At 40.1% G+C, this 22,337-nt stretch overlaps 1 protein-coding gene across 3 annotated transcripts in view; it reads right to left on the reverse strand.

Annotated features, from left to right (window-relative positions):
- The window catches only part of LOC126377523 (anoctamin-8-like), a 43,482-nt gene that overhangs the window by 10,144 nt on the left and 11,001 nt on the right, over window positions 1-22,337 (reverse strand). For all 3 annotated transcript variants that reach the window (XM_050025306.1, XM_050025305.1, XM_050025304.1), the window contains exons 3-16: window positions 21,044-21,173; window positions 20,358-20,463; window positions 11,940-12,078; window positions 11,370-11,486; window positions 10,665-10,771; window positions 9,538-9,641; window positions 9,023-9,104; window positions 7,396-7,548; window positions 6,821-6,938; window positions 4,706-4,761; window positions 2,828-2,902; window positions 1,939-2,071; window positions 1,016-1,191; window positions 232-429 (exon numbers count right to left, since the gene is read on the reverse strand). In XM_050025306.1, the coding sequence (XP_049881263.1) occupies window positions 232-429; window positions 1,016-1,191; window positions 1,939-2,071; window positions 2,828-2,902; window positions 4,706-4,761; window positions 6,821-6,938; window positions 7,396-7,548; window positions 9,023-9,104; window positions 9,538-9,641; window positions 10,665-10,771; window positions 11,370-11,486; window positions 11,940-12,078; window positions 20,358-20,463; window positions 21,044-21,173 (1,694 nt within the window). The remainder of the gene's footprint in view (window positions 1-231; window positions 430-1,015; window positions 1,192-1,938; window positions 2,072-2,827; window positions 2,903-4,705; window positions 4,762-6,820; window positions 6,939-7,395; window positions 7,549-9,022; window positions 9,105-9,537; window positions 9,642-10,664; window positions 10,772-11,369; window positions 11,487-11,939; window positions 12,079-20,357; window positions 20,464-21,043; window positions 21,174-22,337) is intronic.

The following is a 22,337-nucleotide window of genomic DNA, read 5'->3' on the forward strand; positions in this document are numbered from 1 at the left end:
ATTTTTACATGCTTCATTATACGTTAGCATACAGCGGTTTAGTGGAGAGTATTTGCCAAGATTAGTACGATATCGGGGGATGTACAAACTGTTGCGAATAGGGAACCGTTACTCCACATTTTGTACCAATTTTTTATCACGAACTTTAACTGGACAGTAAGAGAACTGTCAAAATTTAGGAACACGCAACAGTGCTGCCTCCTACATTTGAGCTTCTAGTTTTTATCTCACCTGCCAGCTTCCGATGCTATTGACCCGCTCCCCGAAGGGCCTCTGGGCCACATGGCACAGCTTGAAGGCGTCTGCGCGCACCTCACACGCGTTGTTGACCAGCGCGCACAGCGCCGCTAGGGGGAAGGCAGACGAGAACAGCACCACGTGGCCCAGCTGCGTCAGCATCTCTAGGTACTCCGCGAATGTGCCTTCGTACTGGAACAAGAGACAATCGGGTAACCCCGCGGGATAATCTATAACAAATCAGGTATATCGACCACCGAAGTCTGGTCTTCGTAAATATCCGTAAGCTACTAATACTAATTTCGATGGAAATGGGTAAATTTGTCGCAGATGACCCCTTGTGCAAATGATCCCCGTAGGTCACTTTCGCAAATGATCCAAGTTGATCCCATTCTTATTGCAAATGATGGGGTCATTCTAAAGAAAAAATATTTTCAAATGATCCCCATTTTCAAATCTTTCTGTTAAAAAGAAGACAGATTATGATATGCCGATTCTAGATCAATCCCGGTCGCCATCGATATGGCGCCACCGTTTATTACAAGTCTGTCTGCTTAAATCGTTAGTCCTCATATTGAAACAAGTCGGTCCCTTACGCAAGTGATCCCAGTTATACCGTTTTGCTAATGATCCCAGTTAGTCCCAATGATCTCAATTATCCAATAGGAGATCATGAACTAAAATCCACTTCAGAATAGTCTGAAGTGGCCTTAAAGTGGTATCAAACACTTGCGCTCATAGACAGTTCCTGATGCGCAGATCCTACCCAATAGCTCACCTTAAACAGCTGTGACTCGAGCTCTGCCTGGTGTATGAGTTTCTGTGCGAGCACGGGCTCAGAGTCTCGGCGGTCCCCGTCCTTGTCCGCGCTACCGTTTATCACGCTCTCTGGAGGGTCGCCAGAAGAATCTGTCTTCTTCTCGAAGAGTTCTGTCAGTTGTGCTGATGTTGGCACTGGAATAGGTATTAAAATATATTCAGCATCCTCCCTTGTCCCACTCTTATTGGGGTCGGCACATCATGTAATCTTCTTCCATCCATCTCTATCAGTCGTCATCGTACTTATGAGTACTGTGACATGACCTTTCACACACATATTCTTCTTCACACAATCCATCCACATCAATTGATATTTTATTTTGGTATTCAAATATATTACAAGAAATAATAATGAGTGTCTTAGCGAATCCAAAACTCTTGAGGTCTGTTTTGTCTTGGTACTTCTTTAGCTAGCCTTGGGTAGCTGAATAGCCAAAAGTTATCAATTTATTGCAACCGACAAGTGTCAGCAATATTGCTTTTTGACATTTGTTAGCGTTGGGCACTTACTTATTAAAGTAATATAAATGCGTAAATGTCAAATTGCAATATTGCTTTTTCCAGATAGATGAATTGATTTTAGCAAACACATTTTCTTCGTCTTTTGCTACTTTTGACCCAATTCGTTGGCCAATTGAGACAGAGGATTGGTCAACGACAACAATCATCGACCTTTAAAGGGCTTTTTGAGATTTGCCGCAAATGGCATTAACTACTTAATTGAACAAATGGAGAGCGCTGAAATCTCCCAGCCGGTACAAAAATGAAAACAACAGGCCTGAGGATGCCCAGCTGGCCGCGAACCTCAGCTCAGGGCATCGTACACAGCAAGAGCACAGATAGCCATGTATTACCTTCACTTACTTTTATTCACGTACTTACTTTTGCTAGGACTCAACGCTCCGAAAACATCCTGACAAATCTTGGCCAGTCGCAAGTTTTCGATCAAATAAGGCAGCGCGGATTCTTTCAAGTTTCCTATGATTTGCCTTGTTATTAACAATACGGCCAGTTGCTGAAATCATATAAACAATAAGCAAGATGGCAACCCAATCAAACTTTTAACGAAACCTCAGAAGGAAACTTTCATGGAATATTGGAATTAGTATGGAAACAGTTATAATGTAGTGTTGCCCGATAATCGACTGTATATCGATTTAATCGATTATTTTTTAAGCCCCTAAATAATCTAAATATCAAAATGCCTATCGATAGTATTCGGGGTAAATAATCGATTAATCAATAATCGATTATTCGGCGACACTAGGACAATGTCATTCATAAACATGGACATTAGTACTCAATGGTGCCTATTCGGGCGGACACACACATAAACCTAACATTAGTTCGACAGCTCTTAAGTTAGTGCCGTCCTTCACTAACAATAAGTGCAAGAAAGAGATGGAGATAGCTTTAGTCCTAACAAATTAAGTTGGTGGTTGCCCGAATCGGCACCATTATTTACTAAGTGTTGATTAAAATTCGTTAATAAATAAAAACAATCTAGAGTATGCTCCATACCTCCTCCAGTTGATTAAGGGGAGGGCTGTGCCTTGCAGTAGGACGCATATTAGGCTATTATGTTTATATATGTTTAAGTATAAGTATTGCTGTATGTGTACCTAAATAAATAAATAAATAAAGTGAGAATTTTTTGGCATCTAAATCGAGTAGAGTAAATTAATAATGTATTTAGCTGCATATGACTTAAAAATCGATCCTGAAATAAAAACAAGCATAATAAACATAAAAAATAGTATCTATAACTCACCTCTTTTAACTTATCCATATCCTGAAGATAGAACGCAATGTAGAACAAGCTCATAAAAGAGTTGACGAATTGAAACTGAAAGAAAACGTACCATAATTTATAACTGTTTATTTCAAACAATTCTACACCAAAAGCGATTCTAGAAAGGTGTATATAATTGTGTAAAATTGTGCGTGAAATGAAACATAAGTGTACTTGGTCATGGAAAGCGATGCAAATGTTAAAAATAAATATATTTCAATAATTTTCGGAAATGATTTTATTCAGAATTCCATAACAGTTATAGTCGGAAGGCAAGAGGGAAACCACAGCCCTATTTAAGCCAAAAAAGTAACATGGAGAATGCTACACCGCCAAGAGCGTGGCTCTTAAATTAGTGATGTGAACAGTTATAATAAGGGAAGAGTTAATTAACGCCTGTTTCTACAAAGGGGTAGGCAGAGGTGTATAAATCTCGCTCCGAACAGGGCTATCACGGAATCATTTATTTGCCCAATAGTTTATTGTAAACAAAAGGCAACAAAAACAAAAAAGGCTTATTTCGAGAAGAAATTTCTTCCAGTAGACCTGAGAGAGTGATATATTCAACTAGGGGGAATCTAGTCATCATTGGTTAACCGATTGGATCCAAAAACGCATTTGCAACAATTTCCAAGACGAAACAGTATTAGTGATGAAGTGTACGTAAGAGTTACAACTGAAAACACATGAAACAATTGTAGAACAACTCATTGAGTCATGCGCGATATTAAACATTTACTTTTTAATAATGAGGGTCTATCCAAGCCACGTTCCCCCAAAAACAAAATGTAAATGGCGCTCTTTGACTCCAACGGGATAATTACCTATTATCTCATTGCTCAGGAACATAATTATTCAAAAATAGAATGTAATGGCAGAGGCATATATAAAAATAAACGTTGCCGAATTATGTTGTTACTTATAAAGAAAGAAAGAAAGAAAGAAAGAAACATTTATTACTTCCGGACACCACAGGCACAGACAGACAGGTACATTACATTTAACACAGGACAGAAACCACACGGAAATCAATAAGTACATAGACAAAAAAAAATACCAAAACAAAAAGAAAATCAAACCAAAATTATAAAAACAATAATAATAAAACTAAGTATTCTAAATGCAACGCACTGACGGGGGGTTATATTGCTTCTCTTTATTTTGATAAATGGTTGGAAGATGTGTTGTGCCTGGTCTTGTGTGCTACACACAAGGGTCAGAATTTATACCCCAAAAACAACGACATCATCATCACCAGCCCATTAACGGCCCCACTGCTGGGGCACGGGCCTTCCCTATGGATGGATAGGGAGATCGGGCCTTAAACCATCACGCGGGCCCAGTGCGGATTGATGGTTATTAACGACTGCTAATGCAGCCGGGACCAACGGCTTAGCGTGCCTTCCGAAGCACGGAGGAGCTCGAGATGATTTTTTTTTGTGGTCACCCATCCTATGACCGGCCTTTGCGAAAGTTGCTTAACTTCAACAATCGCAGACCGAGCGCGTTAACCGCTGCGCCACCGAGCTCCTCAAAAACAACGACATAAGAAGCATATCTAAAATCCATTAAATTAAAAGGTTAAACAAAAGTATCGCTATACAGCGCCATCTTTACTTTTATTAGGGAACGTGGCCCGGAAACTCCTTCATTTAATTAATACGTCGCATGCGAGCCGAATATCTAAACCCATAATGCGTGCTCTGACGTCCCTGGTGCTTTTTTAAAACAAATTAATAAATATACCAAACTCTTTGGTTAATAACCTGTTCCGTAATGGTAGTCTATGGTAGCGAAAGCGTGATGAAGCTTTGATAAGCTGGTTAGCGTGGCTTTACGGATTTTTTAAATACAAACCAATGCTATTTTCACAATCAGATGGTTCTCATACTTGGTCTCGAGTCTGTAGTTTTCTGTCGGTGTTACCATTTAATTAAATTACGTGTTTTTTTTGGAGTCCATTCCGTTTTGGGGTAAGCGTTAAAGAGAAAATTTGCGCTATAGTATTTTGACTACAACTGTGTTTAAAGCTATTGGTTTTGGTCTAACAGGCGCTGATTGGACGAAATTTGCTGTTGGATAGTTTTACGTGAAATTAGATTCAATATACACAGATCATCTGCCTAGCGTTATCCCGTTTTGTACGGGGTCCGCTTTCCTAACCTGAGGATTTGACAGGTCCGGTTTTTTATAGAAGCGACTGCCTATCTGACCTTCCAATACAGGTTAGGTTACGCATTTCTCGGGAATGTTGGTTTCCTTACGAAGTTTTCCTTCACCGCTGAGCACGTGATAACATTTAAGATCAAAAGCTAAATTCGAAAATCATTGATTTTGGGTCCGTGTCGGGATTTGAACCTGCGACCTCACAGTGAGTCGAACGTTCTTCCGACTGGGCTACCACGGCTCACGGCAGACTATAAAAAAACAAATGCGTGTATAAATTATAGCAAGCTGACAGAGATGTATGAACGGTCACGTATAATAATACGTATATGTATTTTAGAACCTATTTAACAAACTTTTAGTGAGACTTAGATACTGATTCCAGTCATCATCATCATTATTAGCCGTACGACGCCCACTGCTGGGCATAGGCCTCCCCCAAGGATCTCCACGATAATCGGTCCTGCGCTGCCCGCATCCAGCGGCTTCCAGCGACCTTCACCAGATCGTCGGTCCACCTTGTAGCTATTCCAGTAGACACCTTTTATCATTTTATGTTACACCCGTCATTGTCTTATTCGCCATAAAGGAAAGAGACGTGTAATCGACAGGGTAAAAGCTATGGAAAATATCACTTAAGTTCAGTTATTCACAAGCAAATTTCGTCTACCCAACGTTCCTCCTAATAAACTAAATCTATTTATTTATACCAATTTAATTTACTATTTACTTTTGAGAAATTAGTTTTCTAATAGAAGTGCTATAGTATAGAGATTTGACTAGAAAATGACTTTTATATAAAAACGGTAAACTATACATGCAACAAATGTTCAAATCTAGAACAGTGTCAGATTTCAGAGAAAAAAACAAACAAAATATCACTCGGGAAAACTTTTGCACAAATATTTAGTGGGCCTTTTTCACAAAATGAGACTCAACCATTTTTCATTTTATTTTGGATGCATTACAAATGTTATCATCACTTACGAATTGTCAAGTGTTTGTATCGTCACTGTATTCTGAAGTTATGTTATTACCGAATGAGGTTAAAAACTGCCTATTTCTCCCATCAGGTGTCGCTACTTTTGAGTGTTCTTAAATTTTGACAGTTTCCCATACTTGAACAAACATATTGTTTTGGTTATATATTTACGCTATAACCCTTTGCGCAGCGTTTAACTGCAAAATCATAGTGCTATACCTATTCCTTAAAGATCGGAAAGAAGAAAACTTCGAAAAACTTATTTTCGTAACTCATCATTCAGACGGGATACACATTTTATAGCAATTTATCACGAATTTCAGCTGGACAGTATGGAGAACTGTCAAAATATGGGAACACTCAACAGTGTTGCCGCCTACCTTTGAGCTTCTAGTTTGAATCCTCATTAATAATGCAAAAAAATAATCATGTAAAAAAGGTCCCCATTAAGTGCTCATATAATTATCATCAAATCGATACAGTGCGCATAAATTGCAAAACGTTGACGATCAATCGCCGGATAAGTCTCTGATAGCAGTGAGATGCATGGATTAAGCATCGCGCGCGACGCGACAAACAGGAATATACGGGATAGATGTACCTACGATGGTAGACAACGCTTTCTGTATCGTAAGCGTTGCTTATCGCATCACGCGCGATAACGTAACCTACAGCGGTCTCGACAGGCTATATATATATTTTTTCTTTTTGCACAGGCTATCAGACAATTATCAGCAAGTGAAGAAACATACTCCAATGCTTCACAAGTAATATCAACCATCACACAGCACTCCACACTCACACAAACTCGTATAGAAACTCACCTTTGTCGTTAAGCCATCTCGCAATGCGGGCATATACCTCCTCTTCAACTGCTATCAGTATGGCGAGGAAGCATCGAGGGATCCATGTCAAGTACATTATGCGACTCTCCCACCAATCCTGAAGATGAAATTGGGAATATTATTTAAACAGAGGGGATTGAACAGTTCATATTGAATCAATAGACTAGTTTCCATCTATTCAAATCAGTTACTTTTTACTAAATGCCAAAACACGAAAATACTATGGAATATGTACGAAAAAGCACCCTGTGACGTCATAGAGTAACGTGATAAAATGTCTCATAAATGATATCCTCCCAGACGTATCCGTCGACGGCGACACCCTTAGCTATTGTTAGCCTGGGATCTTGCATGGGCGCGAGCGTGACTAATAAAACCAAATTTGGTTTTGAAAGTCCTGTTGTAAGAAGCACAATAGAGAGTCCCACTTTAGTTATAAGTATAGTCGAGCCCAAGCCCTCCTATGGCTTGGGCTCGACCCAATCCATTTTCAGATGTGGCGTTTGGAAAAATATATATCCATCGACTGTAAAACTATCGTTATCAAGACAAACCTGAGCCCTCAGCAGCGCGAAGGTGGCAATGGTGGTGAGCGTGAGGCAGCTCAGCATGACGGGCACGGACACCGCGTGCCGCCACACGCGGCGCCGCCACGCCGGGTACTGCGGCTCTGGCCGGCCCGTCACCGCGCTGGTGCCCATTTCACCCTAAACGTACAGCAAACCATTGATGTATAGTCATGAGCAATATAATGTACCCACTTTAGGACTCTGTCGCACTAACATATTTGACATTTAGTGAGACTTACAGTTTAAACATTGTTTTAAGTTTACGCGGTTATTGGCCCCGATTCCTGCAGACACCGCCTAATTTTATTTTAAGTTATATCCGTCATTTTCATATCCGTCGAAAAGGAAAGGGACGGATGATTCACAGCTCTTAATTTTAGGAAGAATGAGTAAATTAATGTGTCGGGTTATTGACTGACGTAAAATTTTTAGACGGTTGGTTTAGATTTGTGCTTAAAATTGACGTGTGTTCCATAAATTTTATGCTTGTCGATTACCCGTCCCTTTCCTTTTCGGCGGATAAGAAAATGACAGATATAACTTAAAATAAAATTAGATGGTATTTACAGGAATTAGCACCATTATCATAATTAAAGCACATAATAACGGGTTCTTACCGCGTTTAAATGGGGATATGAGACTCCCGATATTTCGACACTGTAAGAACCCGTTATTATGTGCTTACAGTTCAATTTGTTCAAAAAGTTAATGTGACATGGTACCAAAGTGTATATATAATAATGCTCACGGTTTGCCGCACATTGCGAATCTAGTGTTACAATAGTATATAGTCATGGATGTATATTTATGTCACTATTGTAACACTAGATTCGCAATGTGCGGCAAACCGTGACCACTAGTTAAAAGCCAAGGCTTCTAAGGTTTCGTTTACCAACTTGTAAACATGTGGTTAGCGTCACTGCATCAAAAATAATAACAGAAGCTCAAGACAGCACAAAACATCCATCGCAAGATGAACTCTTGAGCTTTCTGTTAGACCAACGTGATAGGTGGTGTATCTCCGTCTATGTTGGTCGAGTAAACTTAAATGAATAACTCGTTGGCGCAAGTCCGGTACCAGGGTGCCAGTACTCCCCGTTGTAACATATAGGACAGTTACAACAAGCACATTTTTTTTTTGTTAAGCACATTATTGAACAGCCTCCGTGGTTTAGTGGTTAGAGCGTTAGGCTCACGATCTGGAGGTCCGGGTTCGATTCCCGATGGGGACATTGTCGAAGTCACTTTGTGAGACTGTACTTTGTTTGGTAAGGACTTTTCAGTCTTGAATCACCTGATTGTCCGAAAAGTAAGATGATTCCGTGCTTCGGAAGGCACGTTAAGCCGTTGGTCCCGGCTATTAGCCGTAAAACACCTCCACCAACCCGCATTGGAGCAGCGTCGTGGAGTATGCTCCATACCCCCTCCGGTTAATTGAGGGGAGGCCTGTGCCCAGCAATGGGACGTATATTGGCTGTTTATGTATGTTTACATTATTGCTAAACAGCAATTTTGGCTGAACACATAGTTGAATTTTACTCTACTTGGGTTATTTTCTTCGATACAGCGCTATTCTGGTGTACGAAATTTTGTTAATGGTTTGCCCACATACCTGAAACAGCGGTCTTGGCTCCACTAATAGTTCATCTCTTTGGTCTAATGTACCCCATCTGTATGCCAGCACATTCGAATATCTGAAATGGGAAAACACAGCTCTTACTTCATAAGTCAACAACATCTCCCTGGCGTCATCCCTTTTCACGGAATTTGACATGTATTGTCTTTTCCCAAAAAATATATAGCGTAATATTTATTTTAAATATAGAATCATCGGATGAATCAGATTATAGGATGTACCTCCACCAACCCAAAGCAGCGTGGTGGAGTATGCTCCATACCCCCTCCGCTGGATTGAGGGGAGGTCTGTGCCCAGCAGTGGTATGTATATAGGCTGTTTATGTTTTATGTTATAGAATCATCAATTAGAGGACATTTATTACCTACAAATCTACCACTTACCACTACTTCCGAACGTGTTATGACGGAGAAGTGGCGCGAGAAACTCTTCGACGAGATTGGCTAGCGAAGAAGTAGAATAATGTAATACAATATTCTCTATATACATACCTTTTCCAAGTCTCCAAATAGACACACGCCCACAGAACATTGAACAGAGAGAATAGTACATGAGCTATGTCTTTCCAATTGTCGTTTGCTGTGCCCAACCAGATCTGGGGAGTTGAATGAAATCTTTGCAATGTGTATGGAGCATACCAAGCTTCCTAGAGCAAAAAGGCAGGGTGAAAACAGAGGGGCAAGGTCATTTTAGTCATTTTAGCTTATCATGATAAGCACCACTGCTGAAACCCTCTTGCAAAATCACTTCAGAAAGTATCACGCCATAAGGGCCGCGACTCCCCCAATGCGGAGATGTGCTGACAAGAGATAAGATGTGTTTTTATGTAAGTCCCGGTTTTCCGACCGACTTCACCCTTACAACTTTAAATAACCAACAGAGGATTGAAAAGGCCATATCAAAGCAAATCCATCTAAAAAAAGCAATATTGCTACTTGACATGACATTTGTTTCTATTGCGCATTTGGTTGAATATGCGCAAATGTCAAAAAAGCAATATTGGTTTTTTTAGATGAATTAGAAATAGAAATACTAATTTACCTTTGAAAATGGTACATTAATAGATGGATGTACATAGAAGTTCGTTCTTATCAGCTATCAACATGCAAATATTGTTACAATTTAGGTGGTATACTTGGTATTGCTTTGATGTGGCCTTTTTGACCCCCAGATCTTCGTTATTGACTCCCGTACACATCTATCAATCAATACCAATGAGTTCTTAATTTATCTTAAGTGCAGTTTTTCACTAACACAGTTGGTTTGACCTTTATAGTCGATACGGCTCACCTATGGCGTTGGTCTAACAGAACGCTCGCTGACTGGGTACTTGGTTTAACTTGCGATGGATGTACCTCTGACTACCGCAATCATGATATAGTCATGAACTTATGTTATGCGTACGGTCACGAGTACTAATATGTATACACTTTGAAACCATGTCACATTAACTTTTTTGACAAATTAAACCGTAAGTCTCATTAGATGTCAAGTATGATAGTGCGACAGGGTTCCAAAATGAGTACATGATATTGCTCATGACTGTACATCTCTATCTACAGCACATGTCCGCATTGGTGAAATCCGATCCGAGACAAACAATGAATTCATGTCTTACCCAAAATATAAAACCTACGACGGCGGGCACCGTCAAAGACTGCGTGTAGTGGCCGAGCCAGGCGAAGTACATTGCTATCTTAACACCGAAGTATTCACTTATTTCATCTGAAAACATTAAAAATAGTTTCAAAAATTGGAGATGCCCTAAAAAAAGGTTTTGTTAGATCTTTTCTGAATCGGCGTGCGTGTACAAAACGGCTGATGAAGTATGACAGGACAGAAGCACAGGGGATTCCATAGTCTCTTATCCCGTTGGGAAATGGGAGAGTATGTGTGGTATCTGAATGTCTATCTGACAGATAATAATCGAAGCAGCGCTGTACTAATCTGTGAGCTTTTCCACGTTTCCATTACTACTCATTGACTAATAGCCCTGACATCAGGGTTGATGATGCTGGTCATCCACCTCATAACCCACACGATAGAAGAGATTAATAGCAAAATTTTAAGAAGATCCCAGCTTCGTAAGCCATGCCGTTGGACCCGGTTACTACTTACTGATGTAAGGACGTAGTTGTTACTTGAGCTACGTCAGAGGCCTTTGGCGGCTCGGTAATAACCCTGACAGCAGGGTTGATGAGATCAATAATACACCTCACAACCCACACGATAGAAAAGAAGAAGCAAAATTGTGTACTACTTTTTCCCACGCTCATATTATCCAGTGCTTCACCAGGCCTCAAATGTTCAAATGTTAACTCACCTAAAGGCTGTGGGTTGAAGAAGGTCTTAACCCACTTCTTCCGTAGGCTCTCCAAGGCTTGTCGCTCGTGCAACGGGAACATGCTCGCTACCACGCCGCGACTTACACATGCTGGCACTGGAGCAACAAATAAAGATGTCAGGAATATAGAAGGCAGGATTTGCTGTGGATGGGTTTCCATCTAAGTCTAGAGGAGCGGAACAATCATAGGATGCCAGTGAGCGAGAGAGAAGACGCTGTTATCGCCCTCGCGGTTATTGGTCGACTCCTGAAGACCTCCGCTCCTCTCTCTCTGCTTTTGGTGGGGCCCGTTTTTGTTCCGGACGAGAGAAGAATGGGTGATGAACAGCCTATCACTTATAGATTTTTCGCTGAATATAAACACTCATTGCCGACAAACGGAACCTCATATTCATCGTTTATATTTCAATGTAGATAACATTTTGCAATAGCTTCAATGCGCGGTACGAATTAGATCTGTCAAAGTAAAGTCAGTGTGACGTTCATTAGCATAGTGATGTATCAGTCGACATTAGGCCGATCGATTCTTTTATATCTAACAGTACGTACCAATACTCTGTCCTGGACGCAAAGTCAAAGCAGGCTCGAGAGCATGTTCATCACCTGGCTCCGCTCGCGCCGACTCCAATACATGCTTCACCAACGCACCCCTCTCTTGGGAGTTGAGCAGCTCTCCTGCTGACGTGCCCTGGTGACAAGACAAACATACTGCATTACCAACAGACAGTTACGTCATCATCATCGCCCTAGCGTTATCTTGTTTTTCACGGGGTCCGCTTACCTAACCTGAAGTATTGAAAGATCAGGTTTTATAGAAACGACTGCCTCTCTGAACTTTAAACCCGCGAAGGAAACTTCAAATTCTAAAATATCTTTATTCAGTAGATAACCATTTTTTACGTAACGAATGTCACATCCGTCCATAACTAGTGCAGCTTCTCACAACCTGTATAGCCGGTATAGAAGCTGCAAGACGATCGGCTCTCGGAAAAACCAGCCCAATACAGATTAGGTCACATAAGCAAAAAAGCATTATCATACTAATTATAAAAATCTACTTCAAATTTGGAAGCTTGAAAGAAAATATGTCAAGATGAATTATAACGTCTTCTTTCACGGAGACTTGAAGCTAAAAATGTTCAAACAAAATTTTTTATCATTATTATTATTATTGCGTATGGCAGACAAATATCCTGCTTGGATCAAATATCCAGCTTAAGCTCCCCTAACCAAGTCTCTGCTGCATCCGTCACACAATGCAGTAAATGCAAATGTAGTATGCAGTATGCAATGCAATGCAATTTTTATCATGACACGCAATAACCTAACTTCGATCCCTCGCTACACTAAGGGCTGTTCTTTTTGTGCTCGCGATCCCACTTGGCCAATTGTTGACCTTTATTTCACCCAAAAGAGGGTTTCGAGGGGATATTTCTAAAAGCATTGCCGTATCAGTGCCGAGCTTGGGAATTTACGAAATATTATCTGGCTTTGTTTTTAAATGTAGAAGGCATTTTATTTCAAAATATGCGCCATATCAAGTGGCTATTATGGATAAGGTCTTCTTCTATGGTGTGAGTTGTGAGGTGGATTACCAACCTCATCAAGCCTGGTGTCCTGTTCTTCCTAGTGTATAATTGAGCCGCCAAAGGCCCCTAACATGGCTCTATGTAACAACTACTTACTTACATCAGTAAGTAGTGAAAGTGCCTTCCGAAACACGGACCATCTTACTTTCGTTAAATCAAGTGATCAGCCTGTAATGTCCTAACCAAACTAGGGGTCACAAAGTGATTTTTGTGATATTTCCACACCGGGATTCGAAACCGGGACCTCCGGATCGTGAGCCCAATGCTCAAACACTGGACTACGGAGGGATTAGGCAAGCCTGCACGTTTACACATTTCTTTTTTTTTCGTCCTTGACCATAGACAAAGCAAACATTAAAACCAAAAACCCAGTATACCTACATGCCTTCATAGTAAAAGCAACGATTTTCCCTCAGGACGTGTTGTTTGTCATGTAACGGGGACCGCGCCGGCATACTAGTTCCTAACTTATATTTATGCGATTGAACTAGAGAAATGCATTAGCAAGTTTCAGACGCAAAATAGGCACATCGCGCCCGTAATACCCTTCTGGGTACCTATTACGGGCGCGATGAACACATGAGACACCAGGGATCCCAGGGAGGACAGAAACACAAATCGGCAGAAGGTAATTTAACGTTCAAAAATATATATCTATTTCACGTAGCACATAAGAACTTGTCATTTGCATGATGAGACAGGTATACTATATTTTCGCACACGAGTGGATGGCAAGCTCTCGCGCATCGGTTTCCACACGATGTTTTACTTCACCGCTTAGCTAATCATATATACCAAGCAAGAATTCGGAAATGATTGGTTTAGGCTTGTGCTGGACTCAAATCTGGGACCTCAAAGCGAGAATCAAGCGTTTTTCCAACGGAGCTACCACGGGTCACACAAACAGAATCATCTAGCCTATTTGCAAGTAGTTTCCGTGCAAAATGTGGCTCTAACTAGCCAGTAAAGATAACGAGCGCGATTTTATGTATGTATTCATTGTTCTGTGTGCCACCAGCGCCACCGCAATTGGCTTTAAAGGATTTACATTTTACCAGCGCCGCGTGGCGTGAGGTGTAAATCTACATTCTGTTTCTAAAGCCCTGAAGTTCACTTGATATATACTGGGTGTAAGTGACATCGTAACGAAACCTTTGAGGGATGATTCAAACCATGATTCTGAGTTAATATCAAGTGGAATTTTCCGTCGCAAAAGTATAAAACTGAAAATAAATTAAAAAAACACAAAAAATCCACTTGGTATTAACTCAGAATCATGGTCTGAATCATCCCCCTTAGTATTCGTTACGATGTCCTGTAGGTATATTGCGACTGAAATAAGGCCGCTTATGCTATCTCTTTTGTCTGTTATATATTTGTTATTGATTTATTATTATTTACAACATGACAGTTGCACATGGCGTTATAAATATACAATTAATCTTTTTTTTTATTATTGAACGAATGTCGTATTCGAGACTGAATTAACACACTAATATTGGAAACATCACTATTCTCGTAAAACACTCTGAGGTTGTGTTACGTTATATTTCCGTCATTCGATTCGGTAATGGCTTACCACGGGAATTCGTCGCCCTAAATAAGCCGAAAACTAGAGATTTAGCGCGATAAAAGCGGCGATACACTTAATCCTAAAGGCTGATTGGACTACCGAAACGCGTACTGTAATGTGTAAGGGACCTAAACCAAGATTACTGAGAGATTATCAAGAGTTAAAAAGCACCGTTCAAATTGCTTTATACAGTGCATCAAACTATATAAGTTTATTTTTGTTTAGTTAATGTTTAGTAGTGGTTGCCTGGAAGAAATTGCTCCAGAGCATTAAGGCCGCCCAAATGGTATTCATGTGTTATATCTTGTTATTAAAATTAAGTTCTGTGCGATAAAGTGTATTTGATTTGATTTTACTTATTTTATTTAAATGAAAGCGAATGAAGAACCCAAATTGTCTCCAAAAGCCTGAATATATCACAAAATTCTCTTTGTGATCCTTAGTTTGGCAAGGACATTGCAAGCTGATCACCCGATTGTCCAAAAGTAGGACGATCCGTGTTTCGGAAGGCATGTTAAGCTGTTACCGATTGCTACTTGCTTAAGTAAGTACGTAGTGTTTACATGAGCCATCTATCAAATATGAAAGAAAAAAATAAAGTTTCAGTAAAGAAATAGACTAATTAAAAACTGAAAGAAAAATCAAATCAGAATTTAAAAATATAGATTCATTTATTTATACAATATATAAATCGGTAACAACATAAATATGATCGTAAAGTAAATCTATCAAATAACTTGCATTAAGAATACTTATCAAAGAATGAAAAAGCAGTGCCTTCAGAAAGCAACGCAGGCAAGCATTTATACCTTAAAAGGCAAACGACCTGAACAGTCACTTCCGTTGAGTTCCGTTTCGACATCGTTTCGGCAGCGCGTCGACAATAGGCTAGTTTCCAACTAGTCAAATCAGTTACTTTTTACTAAACGTCAAAACACGAAATTACTATGGAATTTGTATGAAAAAGCACTCTGTGACGTCATAGAAAAACGTGACAAAATGTCGGACTTATTATTACGTTTTTCTTGATTAAAATTCATAAATAAGTTTAATAGAAAAAAGAAAATGTTTTTCGTTAGTTTTAGATGTGTCTTTATTTAGTAATCAGAATTTCATAATTTATCTTGAACCTAGTACACGACCCAATTCGGAAGAATCTTGACGAGCTTTCAGTTTATGAAGTTGTATTGTATTGGGTCGTGTACTAGGTTCAAGATAAATTATGAAATTCTGATTACTAAATAAAGACACATCTAAAACTAACGAAAAACATTTTCTTTTTTCTATTAAACTTATTTATGAATTTTAATCAAGAAAAACGTAATAATAAGTCCGACATTTTGTCACGTTTTTCTATGACGTCACAGAGTGCTTTTTCATACAAATTCCATAGTAATTTCGTGTTTTGACGTTTAGTAAAAAGTAACTGATTTGACTAGTTGGAAACTAGCCTATTGTACGCGCTGTCAAAATTATAGGTTATACAGAGACTTACTAACACTACTCGTATATTACATGGGGGTTAAAAACGCCACGTGAGACAATTAATGTTCGTCCAATCACGTACCTTTCGACGTGTTAAGAATCTTGAGTGAGCCAATCATATCGCTTCATTACCTCGACTAGTTGACAAAATTAAAAGTGTAGTTTCCAACTAGTCAAATCAGTTTTCATTTTCATCATCATCATCAGCCCATTAACGTCCCCACTGCTGGGGCACGGGCCTTCCCTATGGATGGATAGGGAGATCGGGCCTTAAACCATCACGCGGGCCCAGTGTGGATTGATGGTTATTAACGACTGCTAATGCAGCCGGGACCAACGGCTTAACGTGCCTTCCGAAGCACGGAGGAGCACGAAATAAAAACTATTTTTGTGGTCACCCATCCTATGACCGGCCTTTGCGAAAGTTGTTTAACTTCAACAATCGCAGACCGAGCGCATTTACCGCTGCGCCACCGAGCTCCTCAAGTTACATTTTACTAAACGTCAAAACACGAAATTACTACGGAATTTGTACGGAAAAGCAACCTGTGACGTCATCGAAAAAAGCGACAAAATGTCGCACTTATTAAAATTCATAAATAAGTTAAATAGAAAAAAGAAAACGTTTTTTGAAACCTTTAGATCTGTCTTTATTTAGATAGAATTTCGTAATTTATCTTTGACCTAGGAAACTACCCAATTATAACGTAAACTCGAGACACTAGGCGTCTACGTGGTTGTATGGTCTGTGGGGCATCGATTGGGCCAACATTTCGGCAATGTTTGGGCACCCCAGCGTTCGATGCTAATGGCACGAAGGCAGCCTGTTATTTGGGTCAATTATTCGTGATTAACAAGAGTTCGCCTTTAGGAAACTGGGATAACAAACGTTTACGACACAATGGGTAAGTGCTTGTAACGTGTTTAGGTTGTAAATATACGTGTTAAAGTCTAATAGGTAGGTTTGTTTTGGGTAATAATTTCGAACGAGCCGTGGTAGCCCAGTAGCCCGCTTGCCCTTCACTTTGAGGTCACAGGTTCGAATCCAGCACAGGCCTAAACCAATGATTGTCGAATTTGTTTTCGAATTCAAGTTTGGAACATAAATGATTATCACGTGCTCAGCGGTGAAGGAAAACATCGTGAGGAAACCCACATTTCCATGCATTTTCGGATGTATGTACCTAACCTGTATTGGGTTGGTATTCCCTTCGCGGATTGGAAGGTCAGACAGGCAGTCGCTTCTGTAAAAAACTGGACCTGTCAAATCTTCAGGTTAGGTAAGCGGAGCCTGTGAAAAAAGGGATAATGCTAGGAAGATGATGGTTTTAAGTAATATTCTCTACATACAAATAAATATATTTTTAACGTGAATAGGTTTGCTTCAGATGGCATTATTTTAAAGTGTGATAAGATGGCCAGTCGTTACTTGGCTGAACAAATGGGGTTTCTTTTTATTTTTTGTAACACTCACGCGTGCTGGTGAAGAGTGTCAGTGGTGTGTGCTGGGCCCGTTTCATAAAACTTACAATTGTAAATTACAACGACAATTTGGTGTTCATTACGTAGCTAATTTGAAACTGCAAAATATTTGTGATCACACGCTCCGCAATGTACATCAAATTGTCTTTGTAATTTACAATTGTAAGTTTTATGAAACAGGCCCCTGGTGTAATGGTTAACGCGCTCGTCCCGGCTTGACAAAAACTGCGGGTTCAAGTCCCGTCCGAGTCAGATTTTTTCGATTTCCTCTTTTTTTTCAAAGGTGCCCCGGCTCAGGGCGTCTCCTGTATACTTGAAAGAAGGGCGCCTTGAGTGGCGATAAAGCTGCGGGGGAGGAAAAATGAAACTCAAGTTCAAATAACTCTCAACTGCGAGGAGCGGCAGCCATTTTTTGTCGAGGCTTTTCCACTTGTGTCCGTACTTATGCACGGTTCACAGGGATTTTGTTTCGTCGGTAAACAATAAAAGCCCATAGACTAAAGAATAATACTACGTATAGAACTGTAACTCTCCGATTCCGATCCGGTCTGCGATTGTTGAAGTTAAGCAAAAAAAAAGTTTTCATCTCGAGCTCCTCCGTGCTTGGGAAGGCACGTTAAGCCGTTGGTCCCGGCTGCATTAGCAGTCGTTAATAACCACCAATCCGCACTGGGCCCGCGTGATGGTTTAAGGCCCGATCTCCCTATCCATGACACTTTATTGCACCAACATAAAAATAAATAATTAAAAAAAGACTCTTAACTAAGTAAACTCTCTGGGTCTTATTTTAATCTTAAATGGCCGTGCGCTAAGAAGTAAGGTCTTCTTCTATCGTGTGGGTTGTGAGGCGAATTCAACCTCATCAACCCTGGTGTCAAGGTTAATATTGAGCCGCCAAAGGGCCCTGACATGGCTCATGTAACGATTACTCACTTACATCAGTAAGTAGTAACCGGGACCAACAGCTTAATGTCCTAACCGAACTAGGAATCACAAAGTGATTTTTGTGATATTTCCCATCCGGGATTCGAACTCGGGACCTCCGGATCGTGAGCTCAACGCTCATCCACTGCACCACAGAGGCCGTTAGGAGTAAGATGGAGCGCGCGGACTGTCTGTCTCCCTCGCACTTGCGCACTCAGTAAGAATGAGATTTTTTGTTATATGATGTGTCCGGGAATCACTACATAGTATAAAACAAAGTCGCTTTTTCTGTCCCTATATCCCTATGTACGCTTAAATCTTTAAAACTACGCAACGGATTCGGATGCGGTTTTTTTTTAATAGTTAGAGTGATTCAAGAGGAAGGTTTATATGTATAATAACATCCATTAAATAGTGGAGAAATACTGTTATTTTTGAGATTTTTAATGCGATCTCGTAAATAATTACATTTTTCCCTCAGCATTGCACCCGAGCGAAGCCGGGGCGGGTCGCTAGTTGATAATAATTCATAACTTAAGAGCTAGCTTATGCCTGCGTGGTCTTTGGTTTTCAGTTAACTTTATTCGTAACCTACATACGAGCACTTTTTTCTAAAAGTATTGATTTAATAATACAGAACACGGAGCCAAAATATAGTCGCTTGCTCGCTACTATTGTAGAGGCGAAAGTAATAATTAGCAAGTAGTAAGCGACTTTTCTCACGGCGCAAATTGATATTGCATTTAACTACGATATTAAGGTAATATTTTCAGATCATATAAACAGGTTCGTCAAAAAGAAAAAAAAAGTTAACGTCGTGTCTTAAAGGGAAGTCAAGGAATTGGCCTTTGATAGACTGGAATGGAAAATGCTACACCGACAAGAGCGTGGCTCTTAAATTGACGATGATGAAACAGGTTCGTACATTGAACATTAATCAATGACGTCATAACTTATTATTTTATTCGAATTCCGTAGTAACATTTTGACGATCATCTATTCTAGGACCATAATCTGTGGCGTCCTAATAGGTACATAATAAAAGTTCCTTTCTGTCAGACTGTGTATTGTTTCCGTGATCTGTAGTGTTAGTACATGTGTGTGACTAACAACACGCAAGTAGGTGCAGTCATGAGCAATATAATGTACCCACTTTAGGACTCTGTCGCACTAACATATTTGACATTTAGTGAGACTTACAGTACAATTTGTCAAAAAAGTTAATGTGACATGGTACCAAAGTGTATACATATTAATGCTCGTGACCGTACATATAAACACACATCAAGAATGTAATGTATTACGAACAATGCTTGTTGAATGCTTTCGTTTACATATTTTCTTATTACTACGAACTTAAATAATCTGTTAACCTATAAACGCTAATTTATTAACATTAATGTGTAATAAAAATAATAGAGCCGTGGTAGCTCAGTTGGTAGAACGCTTTCCCCTCACTTTGAAGTCGCAGGTTCGAATCCAGCACAGGCCTGAGTCTAAAACCTATGTCCGACAGTCGCTTCTCCGTCGAACGGTTCACCGACAGAACCTTTCATTTGCGGGTGATTGTCGAATTTGTTTTCGAACATTTTCGGAGGTAAACCTGTATTGGACTGCGTTTCCCTTCGCGGGTTGTAAGATCAAACAGACAGTCGCTTCCATAAAACCTGACAATTCTTCAGGTTGGGTAAGCGGATCCTGTGAAAAACGGGATAATGCAAGGGGGATGATGATGTTGTCGAAAAATCGCTTTGTAAAAAGTATGAAACAAGAAAATAATTCTCCGACATTCTTCTGAACAGTAGTAATGTTTAAGAGATACCTGTCGTGGCAGTATGCCAATCTGCATACGAACACATAACCCTCCTTTTTGCTACGCCGCAGTCGGATAAAAAATAAACAAACGTCACTCACCTTTTGAAAACAGTGCATGTCCCGAACTGTAAACTCTTTGTAGCCTCCTCCGAATTCTGGCTTCAGCAGCTTTGGTAGATGCACCTCCTCTGCCGTTTGTAGGAGGCTGAAAATATCAACTATTAAATAAAGAATAGTACGGCGTATAAAACGGTAACTTTCCGCCCCGCACCAACTGGTATGGGGCGCCTACCTCACCCCCTCTGGGTCTTACTTTAGTCTAAATGGTCGAAATTCGCTAAGGAGTACGCGGGGGCATGCGAGGATTGTCAGTCTCTCTCGCACTTACGCGGTAAGGTGGGACACGGTAAGAAATGGTTTTAGTGTAATAAAATATTTTTTGTATGCCAAAATGCGGCAAAACATGAGATTCTTACCTACTTACTAAAAGTTAATATCATTATTGTAGCATGTTTTTTTTGCTAGAACATCACCGCCAACCACCGTTCCACACGCCCTATTTATGGAGTAATGAAAGTGGAGGCGATTACTGCACCGACAAGAGCGCAGCTCTTAAATAAAGAGAGAGAAGATGTTTTATGCAAAATATGTTGCATTTTAATTTAGACTGTTTGAATTTAGATAGATGACCTGCATGCCTGATAAAAACTGATCGCTCGGGTGAAAAAGTGAGGGGGGGGGGAGGCCGTTGCCAAGTAAGCCACCTTAGGTTAGACAACACTCACACTTCATCATCAGCTGTGATGTAGAAGGCGGAACACTGCGAGGAGGCGTGCTGGCGCACACAGACGCGCAGCCGCGGCCGACTCCCACGCAGCTTTTGTAGCAGCCACAGCAGCATGCTGTCTGGCAGACCTGCCGGTAAAGTCAGTGTTCAATTCCCACGCATAAAGATTTTTTTTTATTGTACAGAACTTAGTCGTATATACGCGCCCCCGGCACGGCTTCCGCGCCGATTATACCGTGAGCTTCGAGCAATAGCCGTACGATATTTGTCTACGTAGATAGCATTCGCTCATCTATTGGTTACATCATAACTCGAGGGTTACATCGAGATATAATTCTCGCCATTTCGTCTGTGTTAAAGGTAAGTCGCCTTATAGCGAAAACCACGTATGCGCCTTTTTGAAAAATCACATTCTGAAAAAAAAATTATCGATTCTGACGATATAGATAATTATGTCGTTTTGTCGATTGGTGCATATTAATGTGACCACATATGTATAAGTCATGGCTTTCTGTCAAAATACGAACAAAATCACGTGATGAATTATATCTCGATATAACCCGCGGGTTATCATATGATCAACAGATGCAGCGAATGCTATCTACGTAGATAAATGTCGTACGGCTATTGGTCGTAGCTCACGATAAGGCAACGTACACTTTAGCATTGGAACATACTTGGTTAAGACAGGTAATGGCCCCGATTCCTGCAGACACCGCCTAATTTTATTTAAAGTTATATCCGTCGTTTTCATATCCGTCGAAAAGGAAAGGGACGGATCATTCACAGCTCTTAATTTTAGGAAGAATGAGGGAATGAATGAATAACCCGGGCGAATCAAAAGGTACGTCGCTGGTATGCAATCCGTTTGACGTGCTGTCTACTTAACTGTGTCGGGTTATTGACGGATGTAAAATTTTTAGACGGTTGGTTTAGATTTGTGCTTAAAATTGACGTGTGTTCCATAAATTTTATGCTTGTCGATTACCCGTCCCTTTCCTTTTCGGCGGATAAGAAAATGACAGATATAACTTAAAATAAAATTAGATGGTATTTACAAGAATTAGCACCATTATCACTACATAGTATAAAACAAAGTCGTTTTTCTGTCCCTATATCCATATGTACGCTTAAATCTTTAAAACTACGCAACGGATTTTGATGAGGTTTTTTTAATAGATAGAGTGATTCAAGAGGAAGGTTTATATGTATAATAACATCCATTAAATAGTGGAGAAATACTGTTATTTTTGAGGTTTTTAATATGATGTCGTAAATAATTTCATTTTGTC

Source organism: Pectinophora gossypiella, chromosome 23, assembly GCF_024362695.1.
Source record: "Pectinophora gossypiella chromosome 23, ilPecGoss1.1, whole genome shotgun sequence".
Taxonomy (NCBI): Eukaryota; Metazoa; Arthropoda; class Insecta; order Lepidoptera; family Gelechiidae; genus Pectinophora; species Pectinophora gossypiella.